Genomic DNA, 14,515 nt, shown 5'->3' on the forward strand with positions numbered 1-14,515 from the left:
GTTCTGGGTAATCTTTAAATGTGGAAAAAATTAAGAATTTTCACTTGAGCAATCCCAGAATCCATCAAACACCCAGCTCAGCCCTATCCCATCCCACAGCAGTACAGAGGAATTTAAAAAGTCTTCATCTCTCATTTGTGGTCTAGAGGTCCTCTTGCCAATCTGTGGTAAATGCTTGTCTCTCCAGCTCTCAGTCATTCACGCAATTCTTGTGTGCAGCTTGTGGGTTCAGAAAGAGATGTTACTGCCAGCAGTAAGTTCTGCGACCCTAGCTGCATTTCACACACAGCTGGTTCACAACTTCCCTCCCTGCCAGCCCATTGTGTCCATTTTGAAAGTTGGAGCAACCAAGGAAAGGAAAAAATATTTTAAAGAAATAAACAAGTAAAATGACTGCAAAACACAAGAATGGGCTTTGGGACAAGTGGACAATTGGTATATAAGGAACTTAACACCTCCCCGCCACCACCACCCCCCCCTTTTTTTTTTTCCCTCCATAGGTATGCTAAAATTCAGTTTCATAGTCTTGTGTTAAAGCTCAGTGAACTGTTCTTTCTCACATTGTTGGTAGGGTACTTTTTAAGAAAACATGCAACGAAAGACTTTTTTTTTTTTTTTGTCTGGTATCAAGTGTACGGAACTAACACAGACATTATCTAAAGAAAGATGGTGAAGGGTATACAATACTCCCTACTCTTATCCTAGCCTCCAACTGCTTTCAGCTCAGAGTTATTTCCTGAGCTTGACATTGTTTGTCTTGTTATTAGTCCACAACAAATCTCCTGTCCAGCGACTCAGCCAGTATCCCACTGAACCCATGCACAGATCTTGCATCCACATAATCCTTTAGCAGCAAGTTCTACAGGTCCATGGCAAACTGCGAGACTAGCTGCCACCTTTTGGATGGAGGCTGATCCTTTTTAACTTTTACGGTCCCCATAGACTTTATACCAGAAGAGAGTAAAAATTTATTCCTGGAAATTCTGTGCCACTCTTCACACTCCACCTCCGTAAGTCTTCTCTTTTCCAAGATGAGAAGTCGCAGCCCAGTCAACCCTCTACATAGAAACAATTTCATACCTTGTTCCCCTTCACTGGGCCTTTTCCAGTTTGATTAACTATTAACTATCTATATTTTTATTATTTTTCTGAGTTGAGGGGATCTGAATTCCAAATTTAAGCAAACTATATCTGTGATTCTCTGTTTTGACTTTATTCCTCAACTAAATAATCTTTTCTGCGCACTTAACATTTACATGGAACTATCTTCCACAGTGCCAAAGTCACTTTCCTGACTGCCAGGGTAGTTCCAGAGTTCATCATTTTCTATATAAAAGGAGAATTACTTTCCCTCACAAGCATCACTTTACAGTCATCTCGACTGAGTTTCAGTTGCCATTTCATTTCCTGCCATTCAGTCTTGCAGCATCTTTCTGTAATACAATACAGTTCATCCCATTCTTAAAGCATTAAATAAAAGCAACCCAAACCACAGAACCACCTTCTTCCAGTGGGAACCCAGGGTAATTGTTGGAGGTGCCGGCTGAATTCCAGTCCATGCAATTACCAGAAATACTGGATGTAATTTGTAAGAGGTCAGAGACAAAAGCAAATACCTAAACCTCACAACTGTATGGATCTTCTACATACATGCACAACAGAGGTTCAGCCAGCACATGTGCATAGAAATGAATTTTAAAACTGGTTTGTTGAAAGTTAAAAGCTCTTGGACTGGAGGCTTTGTACAGATATAAGCTGAATTCCAGCTTTCCACCTATCCCAGAGATACGGGCTCCCTATTGTCCACGGGGCTAAATCCACCCACCTTCCAGTCCACCTGTGAAGGGAATCTTGTGCAGGAATTAAAGTTGCCCCTAAACACATGCTATTAGTTACGTGCACCTTATGGAAATCATGTTTAAAATTGGCATGGATATACAGAAACTTTTATAGTAACAGGAAATGTTACTGAAAGTGCCAGGTGCGTAGGGGGAACATAATGTATGGCCTTTCTATTACATAATATCCTGTATTTTTTAATTTCAAATATAGACGTCTCTTTTCTCTCTAACTGTCTCTCACTCAACACTTGTGTCAATGACATGATCTACTGTCCCAAGTATTGGCCTTTAATTTTAAGTTTGGAATAGTCATTTGATCCTTGAACAAATATTAAACCACCTCAAAAAAATGTATTTTCTTTCTTTTTCAGAGCACAGTTGGCTTCATCCAAATGGCTAGATGCCTAGTTTCATGTTTTTGCAATTTGTGACAATTCTCATTAATATGGCAGAGATAAGGCAGAGGAGGAGAGCAGCCCTCCTCTACAAACACAAGAGGAATGATTATTTTGTAAAAAATAAATTAATTAATTAATTAAAAAAACACAGGAAAACAAAAAAAACTGAAAACAACACCAAAAAAAAACACACAAAAAACTGCAGGTGCCTAATGAAAAAGTATTGACGTAGTCAGAATTTCGAGCCCCTCCCTTGAACTTTAAGAAGTCCTGAGACTCTGTATCACTAAAATATGTTGTAATCAAAGCAAGTAAGCTAATCACGACTTACTAGCTTCTTTATTCAAAGTTAGATAAGTCATTTTTTAAACTGAGATTTAGAACTCCTCACTTCCATATACAGTCTTAGAGGCAATCCTTTCCCTGGAAAAATATCTGCAAACTAGTTTCAGGTGTGAAACAAGATATACAGAGGAATGTTTATGTCCCTAAAGACAGAAGAGAGAAAAGCACTCACTTCAAGAAAGCATGGAAAATTAGGAAAGGATTATCCATTAAAAAATGGCCATGCCACATCACTTGCAACAAATCCTGATGGAATCCTTCCATGCAGAACTGCAACAAGATAAAAAGTATTTCAAAGTGCCAAAAGCAACACTGGACATTATTATACCAGATACAAGAAATGATGGTATCTGACAGAGTGAAAGAAAGGAAATTAAACAATAAATAAGGTAGCTGCCTTGCTGGCAAGTTTTATCCTTCTGATCACTAGAAGCACCAAAAATTTCAATACATTCTTGGAAACTTTCTGTTCCAACGTTTAATGATAATAAAATGAAAAGAAAAAAAAAAACAGCATGGGGTAGATTGGAGGTATTAATGCTAAAAGGCAGTACTGAATACTTCAGCAGCCCTTTGCAAGAGTCCTAAAAATCAGCTCCTGGTATGGGGGAAAAGAATAAAAGAAGGCTAAGGGGTTAAGTGGTCATGGACTAGGAATAATACTGGCAGGTGCTTTACATTCTTCTCCATAGGAGCAGTTTCAGCTTTTCCTAACCAGACAGTGCCAATCATGTCAAATTATCACAATGAGTAAAACATAAGCAGACATCCACTCAGAAACAGGCAGCAAGCTTAGTATTCTTTTCAAGTATGCCTTATGAGCTACATCTACGAAGTAGTAGGGAAGAAAGTTGTTTGTTTGTTTTGTAATTAAGGGAACAGAAAATCCTGCAGCAACCTACTGCTGCAGCAGCTCTCACACTGTTATACACAACACCTCTTGTCATTAAAATCTGAATAAAAAGTTAAATGTGCTGGGGCACAGTCCTGTGGTAGGAAGCATGAAGCAAAAACACAAGAAAAGGACTCTTATGTCACAGTTTGACTATTCATGATAAAAAACAAACCCCACTAAAAGGTAAGTCTGTTATCTTTGTTTTAAGTTTGATTCTAGAGAAGGGTAGGAATGAAAAAGACTTTCACAACCATTTGACAGAAGCCAACAGCTGGACTCACTGTCTTGATATCTTCATCACTTTGGCCAAACAATGCCTACCCTGAAGTAGCTACACATACTAAGGTCACAAAAATGAGTCAACTCTCATTTTCAAAAACAGTGAAATCCAAATTAGCAAAAGATAAGCTCACCATAGGGTGACTAATCAAAAGATGTGAAGCAATTTCACTTGCAAAATAATGACCAAACACAACATACTGTAAAGAACAAACCCAAAAGCCACTACAAATACCTGCTGTTCAAAACTAGCTGACAGTTCTTCTCTACCAGGAAGAACATTGAACATCCATCTAACAATGCTTATGAGAAGCAAGGAAAAAACTCCAATTTGAGCTGAAACATAGGAGAGCAGCCAGGCGGGTAAGGAAGAACTACATTTCACAATGTGATTACGGATTTCAGATACCTAATATTCTAAATAACCAACACGAGCCATTTTAGCACAAGTCATTTTAATGTTTCTGATCTGAGAAACAAGGTCTCTTATACACTCCAGTTGAACTACCTCAAAACAAATTTTAAAATTTAGGTCACATATCAGGAAGCCTTGCCCAAATCAAACACACAATACTTAGGCAGTCTCTCTTGTATTCCAAAGAGAAGACTCACAGCATCAGTACCATTAGCCAACATGACAATATTCTTGCCAGGTGCTTTGGGGGAAAAAAAAGGCCTAGAAAGGAAGAGAGTTAATTTCATCCTAGATGCTAACACTGATTTAGAAGGCTGGAAAAAAGAATGGTAGAATGGATGGGTAAGATGTAGCAGGACTGTGCTTTTGGCTGCCTATACCCTCAGAGGAAGACAGACCTTGCTACTTCTCCTTTTATCATGAAGTATGGGAAGCATGACTTTTTCCCCTTTTCATAAGGAAAACAGGCTGATATGTGGTCTACAATCATATCTAGCATTAATCATAGTATCACAGAATCATTCAGGTTGGAAAAAAACTCTAAGATCCTCCAGTCCAACCCTTAACCTGGTACTGACACGTCTGCCACTAAACCATGTTACTAAGTTCCAAATCTACATGTTTCTTGAAGACCTCCAGGCATGGTGATTCAACCACTTCCCTGGGCAACCTATTCCAATGCCACACAACTCTTTTAGTAAAGAAATTTCTCCTAATATCCAACCTAAACCTCCCCTGGTGCAACTTGAGGCCATTTCCCCTTGTCTTATCACTTGGTGCTTGGGATAAGAGCCCAATCCCCACCTCATTACAGCCTCCTTTAAAGTAACTGTAAAGTACAATATGGTCTCCCCTAAGCCTCCTTTTCGCCAAGCTGAACCACCCCAGCTCCCTTGCCAGCTCCTCAGACTTGTTCTCTTGACCCTTCACCACCTTCGTTGCCCTTTGTTGGACATACTCCAGCACCTCAACACCCTTCCTGTAGTGAGGGGCCCAAAACTGAACACAGTATTCAAGGTGAGGCCTCACAAGAGTCATGAATGAAAACTTCAAATACAAATTGAGCCTAACGTCATTAGAAGACAACACTTTTAGAATGCAGACTGACATATTGAATCATTTCAATTACACGGTAAACTGCTACACTTAACCATGGAAATACCCTTTCTAGTATTACTTTTACTCTAAGTTTTAAGTTTAGAACAATGTCATAGATCTCACAAAGTGGCATTCCATCTGATGATATTATTACTACAGTATCACCAGAAATAAAATTACTGACTTCTCTAGTGCCATTATAATATCCACAAAAATAGTATCAGACTAACACACTGACTACTGCATTTACCACGAAGTGCAGACAACAAACATTAGGGACACTACCAGCCATAACAATTACTTTGTAAGTTTCTTTCAAACAGGTAAAAAGAATTGGAGTCAGACTAAAGTCCCTGACTGTACTATTGCTGGGACATGAAGAGACACTGGGGAAACTCAACAACAGAATACTTTAAAGCTAATAAGAGGATAACGATGCAACTCTATTATTGTAATGTATCTCTATAGCATACTTCATAAATGTATAAACAAAGACAAAAATAGGTAAAACGTGCAAAATGTCTTAACAGGAAGATCATTTCTCTATCCTAGCATAAACTGGAAAGGGTCACTATTAAATCTACTGAACACACGACTACATAGTTGTTTTCTTCTGAAAACACGGAGGATAAAAGAATTCCCATATTTTCAAATGTATAAAAGATATTATAAAACAAGTAGAAGAGAATTTTTAAGAAATCAGTAGTATGAAAATATGCTTTAATTCTGGGCTTACCTGAATTCTCTACAGAGGAGAGGATATATAAGGCGTTTATATGCATCCTCTACTGAGTTTCGTAGTATCCTCATTAATTCTGGTTTTAAAAATTGTTTTGGTCTCCATCTGCATAAGAATAGAAAAACAAAATCTATAAATGCTTTAAACAGATGTACAAAAACTCAAACAAAAAGTAGATTGTACTCCCAAGGAAAAGGGAAGAGGGAGACAGTCAGGTATATTATGCTCAAATAGAAGTAAGACTATGAACATTTTCTGTTACAGTCCAACTATTTTTGTTTTCATTGCTTTTAAAAATACTGCTAACATCCATGCTTTCTTTCATTCAGTGTATTTTTCACATGCCTGGATATCTAACTACAAAGTGATTAGGTAGATAGATATGTTAAAATGTCTGGATAATTTTTTAAGGCAAAAAACAGGACTGAATTCCACATTTGACTTTGCTTTGTTTACTTGCACTCACTCAGAAATGCTAAGAATCCTAAACTGACTGCTCCTACCCAGACAGCTTTTCAGTTGTTTAAGTGGACTCTACAATTTCCCAAGACAGCTTTTCTTTTTCTAAGTATCTGTGTACATAATAGCTGAGAAATGTGTGATCAAGTCAACACTGTATCAATGCATAGACATGGGAGCAGAATTAAGCTTACCATTTACTTATACAACTTCCAGAGTTTTCAGTGCTTAGCCACATGACCTCATCAACCCTTTGCTAACAGCTTTTACAAATAGTTCTACTATACTTATTTGTAACTAGAGACTTTTTCCATATGCATATAAAACGGCCAAAGGTTTAAATCCACTTATTGCCATCCATTTCTATAAACATGCAATTTGTACAGGTGGCAAGTATGACTTTACATTACCCCCAGAAAGCATCCTCAGTGCAAACAGGAATGAATTTGGAAATTTGGCAGCTGTTTCACCCTGCTGTTTCATCCACTAATGCTAGATAGTAAATCTTTTATCTGTAAATTGGTTATCACAGCAGATGTTTTTATTATCTACCTATACACAAGTAAAAATTATTCAAGCAACATTCTATTAGAAATCCTAAAATTGCTACAAAAGAAAAAACAGCCAAACACTAAGTTCAATTCATAGCAAATACTACACTTCCATCGTTTCAATACTTTGTGAGGAAAGAGGAAAATCCATTTTAGTGAAAAAGTATAAGCATATGTGTATAATTTTAAAGATCTTAGTCCAGTTAAGCTTTCCTCTAACAACAGATTCTTCTCAATTATTTAATCAAGAACTGACTTCTAAAGCCCTTTAAATGAAGCCCTATTTAGAGAACCTCCATATACATATCTTCTTACTCCACTCATCAGCTCTATTATGTGCATGTGCTCCCAACTAGGATCACCATAAGCATAAACAGCTTAGACCACTAATACACCTCAAAGGGCAAACCCCATCAATGCTCACGTAGCCCACATTAAGAACCATTCATATCAACTAACAACCATTCCAGGAAGAGCTTTTAAAAGAGCACATCTAGGCTTTTAGACCTGAAGCACAAAGAGCAGAGTTCTGTTTTTCCTCCAAGACACTACATGAAACTTGTACCAAATTGGTAACCACACATAAACCATGCCTTTAAAGCCTGTACCATGGCCTTTACACAGTATTTGAGAATTTTGTCTAGAAACTGATGAAAAAGATTGTCAGACACTGAACTTCATTTTCATGGATGAAATTGTACTTTGGAACAAATTCACACCCCTTCCAAAGGAAGAACTCCACCACAACTTTATGCACAAAGCCAGCTAAGCAGCCCCTCTTCTGGCTGTTTCTCATTGTTCCTTTCCCTATCTCCCACTTCACAATTAAATCTTCAGGACCTTGACAGTTCTAATGTTAATGAAGCTATGTATGCTATCAAACTACAGAAATCCCATTTTCTGGTAAAGAAGTACATTCCATAGGGTCAGGTATAACAATACTCCTGAGATTTCAGTGCAATCCTAAATTTCAAGAAAATATAGATGCTACTACAGGCATAAAATATTCTGCCTTTGCAAAGAAAATACGGTATTTTCAGAGCATCTACACAGAGCTCAATACATTAATGAAGAATTCTCGTCTTTCAAAGTCTTTTCACTTTCCATCCTGGTGGCATTTAATGCTAAAAAATTAACTTCGGAAGAACAAGTAAAGGTCAGCATATTTACTACTAATTCAATAGGCAATAGATGATACTGTCTTGTGGCTAGAACACTGGGCAGACTTTGTAGCAAGGTTGCGTTTGTGGTTCTGCATCTGATTGTGTGTGTGACCTTCAGCAAATCAGTTAATTCCTCTGCAAAGTTTTGAACTCCTTGCCCCAAACAAGTGTTCTTAACCTTCTGCTCTATCCAGTAAATCAATGCAATGAAAATAATGCAATTACCACCATTGGACTGTTACTTCCAAGCTTGCAGAGTAGAATACCCATTGAGTAAGAAATATTTGCCGATTCGATAACAGTCATCAATCAAATGAGGAAGATTAGAATCTGTGATAGATGTTAATGTATCAATACCTACTAAAATCATTCCTTCTGAAATCCTGTGGTGCTGGAGAAGTTGCCCTTAAACAGTAAAAAGCTATGAGCGTATATAGCCTCAAAAATGCCAAGTATTAATAAGTAGTTCCATTTCCAAGGTCAATATTTTTTTTATCTCAGGATGACTCACAAAAGTGTAATCAACCAAGAATATCTCAATTTACATCCCACTTTCATTTGTGTAGCAGTGACAAGCTGTTCCATTATCTGTGGCTCACAGTGCTTCCAAATTCTGTCACAGATGCAGTAAAAGCAAGACTGGTAGTTATTTTCTGCCTACAGAATATATGGGACGGTGTGGGGGTGGAGGGGTGTAAGAAAGACGGAAATTCCATTACATTTATTAAAATTAAAATTATAATTCAGTGTGTTTATTAATCCTGATACTTCACTGAAAAAAAAAGTGACTTCCTGTTAGTCCTAGATTATATTATCTAGTGAAACATTTTAATTCTTTCAGGGGCTCCCATGCTGGAAACAGAACTGTGAATTTTCTACAGTGAAAACGTGCATTTTTACCACATTCTTTCTTGGACTCTGTATAGAAGAAAAATATTTGCTTTTATATATTGAAGAACCCTTATTTTTCCTCTGTCTTCTTTGCCCCATTTGGTAATTGAATTTTAAGGTGCAGAGGTAAAGGTTTTTAAGATATACTCACAACAGTGCTGAATATCTCAGCCTTTTAAGAAAGATAAACCTGTCTTTTATACGTGTAAGGAAGATCCACAGTGTTTGGACCACAATATTCTCCAATGAAGAGCATCAAGGTACAGTGCAGTTTCCAAGAAAAAGAGTGACAGATACCGCACAAAATATATTTAACCAAAACTTCTGTAAAAAAGCCATCAAAATTATGCAATACTGAACGGGTCTCACTACAAGCAAAAAAAAGAAACTTGTCAGAGCAAATTGATAAGAAATAGGAGAATCATCCAAAATTTTCTGACTTAACCAGAGATCATAACGCAAGAATCAGGTCACATAATATTTGAGAATTATGGATCGAACACAACCACATTTAGGTTGTCTATTAAATCCAATACATTTTTTAGCCATGTCAACAAACAAAATTCCTGACACATGTAGATTTCAAAGTTACATCCTTTATTGCTTTAAAATCTGAGGCAGCCCTCTTTAATCATTGCAATCAGGCATATGAAGTTATTTTTCAGAAGTTGGAAGTATATTCCATTGGATTCCGCAAATTTCTTTTGCTGAAGACTATAGATGTGATGCATATTTCAAATCGAAAATACATTCACCTTCCATTATGTCTTCGCATTTTTTTTAAAAGAATTCAATTGCTTGAAGAATGGAGCCAGAATTTCCCAGAAATGGCCAAAGGCATGATCTTTTTTATGTAATGCCACAGCAGTGGGAAATGCAGAGTAAGACGTATCCATTTAATAGCTTCATCTAATATGCATTTGTTTAAATTGTTCTCTTAATGTAACAAGACATGTGAGGTATATTTCAGTATGTAGGTGTCTACAAGGAAAAAAAAAAAAAAAGACTTCCGTAAGAATATGTATCCATGCAGACCTTTCATTGACACACCACCAACAGAATTCATTCTTCACCCCGTCAGGAATGTTGACCTTCACTGTCAGGATCTTCAGATTTTCCCCTCGGTTAATGGCCAGAATCTGAGTGCAAACATAAATGGCAGAGACAGATGACACACAAAATATCCAAAAGATAAACTTATCAACATTTGTGTACGCGCTTGCTTGACATTCTGTAGCAAGTCATGATGGTGGTACAGTAAATCAGTTCACAAAGTAATAGGTTGTACAGATAACATCCACAATTTAAACACAGATTAAAATCACACCGTGGCATAACAAAGCATACATTTTTCACTGTCTGCAATCCCAAGATTCAGTTTTATCTTAAATATCTTACAACACAAGTCAGCATGAATTTAGTTGGTTGAGTAATTTTATAAGCCAAATTAAAACTCAAGAAATGAATTGAAAAGTAATTACAATCAGAGCTGGAGATCACAAAGGGAAAAAGTTAGTCCTTGATTTTGTTTCCCAAGAGCAACCAAATTTAAAATTAATTGTAAATCAGAGCTTGTGACACAAAGGTAGTCAGCTCAATAAGATGAATTTTCAGTTATTCACACCTAGCTCATAAACAACTGAAAATATTGTAGCTACACTCTTTACATTAATATTAATGCTGCAGCCTTATAATGCACGCGCTTTTCTGGCAGTCTTGCGTACACAACTGCATATTCATGAACTAAACATAAATCTCGCTGCAGAAGTGCTATCTGCATGCAGTTTTATTTTAAATGAAAGTCTGATTCCCCCTTTAAAGACGGGATGGCAACGCAAGTGGTGGATACTGGAGGATACTAGTGGGCGCTTCCTAGTCTAAACTCACTCTGAAGATGAGGAACGGTCACCTGAAAGAGACCTTACAATTTAAGTAAAGAAACTCACCAACCAGGGAATTTTAGATACAAAATAGCACTTAGAAGCAGCTACAAATAAAACACGTTTTTAGAGTTCCTTTTCCCTTCCAAAATACTTTAACGTGCAAAAACAGAAAATAAAAAATCTGCTAGAAGTTGACATTCCTGTATTACTACACATGTTGCTGTATGTAGCAGGCCCTAAGCACTGTCACAACAGAGCATTCCGTGTCAATCATGAACTTTAATTCAATCACTAGCTAACTCAGACATGTCACATATGTTAAATACAATGGTTTAAAATGACTCCAGGACATACTACCAATTTATATTCCTCAGCCCTACTGCTCCTGTGACATACCAGGCCTGACATATCATTGAACAACAAAGCTAATAATAAAGATTGCATGTGAAATATTATAGCATCTGGTACCTTGACTGCCAAAGCAAATGTTTTCATGTAGAGATTAAAAAGACACATTTTAACAAATCAAATGCTTTCACGTTTATTCTGATTTTATTTTTAAAAAGAGAGAAAAGCTAAATGTCAAGCTAAAATGAAATCAAAATGATGCTCAGGACAAAAAATGCATCTGATAGAATTATAATGTCATCATTCACCACGTTGTTAGCAGGGTCAAGATTTGCATCGCATTTTCCACAGGCGCTCCGTCTGTGGAACGTGTCAGTCACCTCAACTTAAACCAGCTGCACTGCACTAGCTAATATTTTTTCTACTTTTTTATTCTGAAAAAAATCTGCCTCTCCTGTTTGAAGTGAGATGCGTTCAGAGAACTGCTATCATCTAGGAAATGCTCAGTGAGGAAAGCAATTAGTCAATTTCTCTTCTTAAGATAATGAAGATATATATATTTAATTAGCATTCAAATACAGCTTTTCTAGACAAAGTAATCTTTCAGTTCTGGAGAAAAGACTGCTTTTATGCTAGACATGAACAGACCCAGTGGAAGGGTTAAGAGCAAAAAAAAAATACAGATGGTTAAAAAAAAGCAAGAACAATTATTTAATCTAGTCACAAAATACATCACAAACCTAATTCTGCTTATCACAAAAATGCAACATCCTTTCTATTTCACAGCTCTCCTCTATGCCCCAGATTTACTCAGACTCACTAAGTTTTGTATATTTTACCAAGGACTTTAATTTCCAATTCTTTTTTAAGTATGAGATTGAAACAGAGCATTTGCCTCAAACATTATACTTTATGAATAAATTCTTTTCCTCCCACCGATTCAGCCTTCTACAAATACACGAAAGCAACCCAAAGCATACACAACTGCTGAACTGCTTACAATTAGTCAATAAAATAAAATAAAATAAAACACACTCCTGAAAGACTTTTCATTTAGTTGGGGCAGCATTGGTATAGCTACCTAACTGCATCCTCAAAGAGCCCAGTTCTGTTCTCTCTGCTGCCAGGGGAAGGAACCATGGCTGAAACTCCTCGTGATAGCAAGACAGTCCGGATGCAGGGACCTACAGCCATCCGACTGTGTCAAAATCTGGAGTCAGACTTCCTACACAAGTTCTTTCTTATTTCACATCCAGTATTTTAACTTTTTCAAGCAAAAAACCTGGCTCTGTCTCTCCCAGTGTCTCATCTCCATCGGCATATCTTACCACACAGAATGATGCCTTTCAGCAACACAGAAAACAACGCTGAACTACCGCATACACAACTTCAGCTACACGCAGCTGTACAACCACAGGACCAAACTAGAGCTTACTGAACACCGTTCGACCTTACTTTAATATACTCTGCAAGTCACCCCCAAGGCTGCAAACGCTTTGGTCATAAACACAGTTCACCCTCTTATAGGTAACACAACAATCTACTTACTGCCTGTTCCCCTTAAACTCCGATTAAAAAAAAAGAAAAAGTTTTCTTTCCTTATTTCATCATCAAATCACAAAAGAAAAACAAAGAAAGCAACTAGAAAACTAACAAGCAAAAATCTTCAGAAAATTGAACAAAATATTTTTTTTTTAGAAAACAGGGAACTTAAATAGCAAACTGCACACATCAGAGATGATCATAAAATGTTTTTTACTTCTTGACTAGCAAAAACGAGCCCTGATATACCCAGGGCCTTGAAACCTCAGTGAAGCTCAAATGACTCCGATTTGAATATTTCTCTACTGTGAATCTTAAATATGTTAGAATAGGCAGTATCAGTAGTACTCAGGAGATGAAATACAAGTAAGAGTGCAGAGTCAACCTGCGATTACAGGAGCACCAGCAGCAAGAACAGTGGTTATTACTTCACTGGAAAGCAGGGACAAAAAAAGAGGATTTAAGGTTACTGATGAAAGGATAAATAAATCAGAACCGCTTGAGTTAAACCTAACATCAAAAAGATACAAAAAGGACACGTCCTGGATGACAAACAGTGCAGCCACATGGGCAGAGTGCTGAGCAGGTTTGGGAAATCCGGTTTAGAGCCCTGGCTCTATCTGAGCAAGGTTTCTTTATGTAAAACAGGGAAAATAACGATGCCTTGAACAAGAGGTAAATCATACCGTCATCCCAGAAAACACTCATATGCCCAACCCACATTGCGTAGCTCAGCATTAACAGCTCTCAGTGCAGGAAAAGCTCGAGTCTTTGACTGCTGAGGTGTCCATTCAACAGAAGAGCAGCCAAACAAGAAGCAATTTAGTTTTTCACCTAACAGCATTCATACTGTGAGGAGTGGTTGGAAGAGCGTTTAAAGGCAACCCATATATGTTGTGAAATAGTTTGAATAATAAATCCATTTCAAGAAATAGGAAATCATTGATAAATTCAAAATATTTCATTGTTTTAAAATGCTAATTTTGCATACAATAGATTATTCTGCTGTGGAATAACGCAGCCAGAGAATATTTCTGGATGGAAGCAGTTGACAATTTTGTTTTAAAGCTACATAACTGTGACCAAACCAAGAAACAACTCAGTTTGCGTGTAGTAATGAACCTGGATAAAGGCCCTGACAATTGCACTGACTGCATCAGACTTGTCTTTGATCTGTAGTAACAGGGATAGCCTAGCTATCAAGACATCAGCTTCTCAGACACCAGTAAATTGGCTTTGTCCCCCAGTTCTTTTTCCAGTCATGTGGAACTGGACTTGGGACTTAGGATAACCTAAGATGTCTCACATAAGGGAACACCGTTGACTTTCAAAACAAACCCATTTTCAGGGGTTCTGCAGAGCTTCTCTATCTAGATTGTCTAACTTTTACATGACGCTGCTGCTGACAAGAGCTGCTATTGTAGATCATCTCCAATTTCAATTTTCTGGATCCTTCCCCCAATACTTCTCACCAGTTTCACCTGACGAGCTTGGTGCCAAATGGCTCTGAGCATTCTAGCCATAAGCACAGTCTGAGGGCTCAGTGCTGCAGCAAGCATCCAAAAGAAACAAAGACTAAGTTTATCCAAGTTTGCTTCAAATACTTACACTCTAACCAAGTAACTTCCACAACTATGCAATATCCCATTCTCACCCCACACAGACAAT

General features: G+C 37.3%; 1 protein-coding gene across 5 annotated transcripts in view; it reads right to left on the reverse strand.

Moving 5' to 3' along the window:
• The window catches only part of SRBD1 (S1 RNA binding domain 1), a 127,469-nt gene that overhangs the window by 96,495 nt on the left and 16,459 nt on the right, over positions 1 to 14,515 (reverse strand). For all 5 annotated transcript variants that reach the window (XM_080588044.1, XM_080588043.1, XM_080588042.1 and 2 more), the window contains exons 11-12: positions 10,110 to 10,213; positions 6,008 to 6,115 (exon numbers count right to left, since the gene is read on the reverse strand). In XM_080588044.1, the coding sequence (XP_080444170.1) occupies positions 6,008 to 6,115; positions 10,110 to 10,213 (212 nt within the window). The remainder of the gene's footprint in view (positions 1 to 6,007; positions 6,116 to 10,109; positions 10,214 to 14,515) is intronic.

This window comes from Anser brachyrhynchus (assembly GCF_964034855.1).
Source record: "Anser brachyrhynchus genome assembly, chromosome: 3".
Lineage (NCBI taxonomy): Eukaryota > Metazoa > Chordata > Aves > Anseriformes > Anatidae > Anser > Anser brachyrhynchus.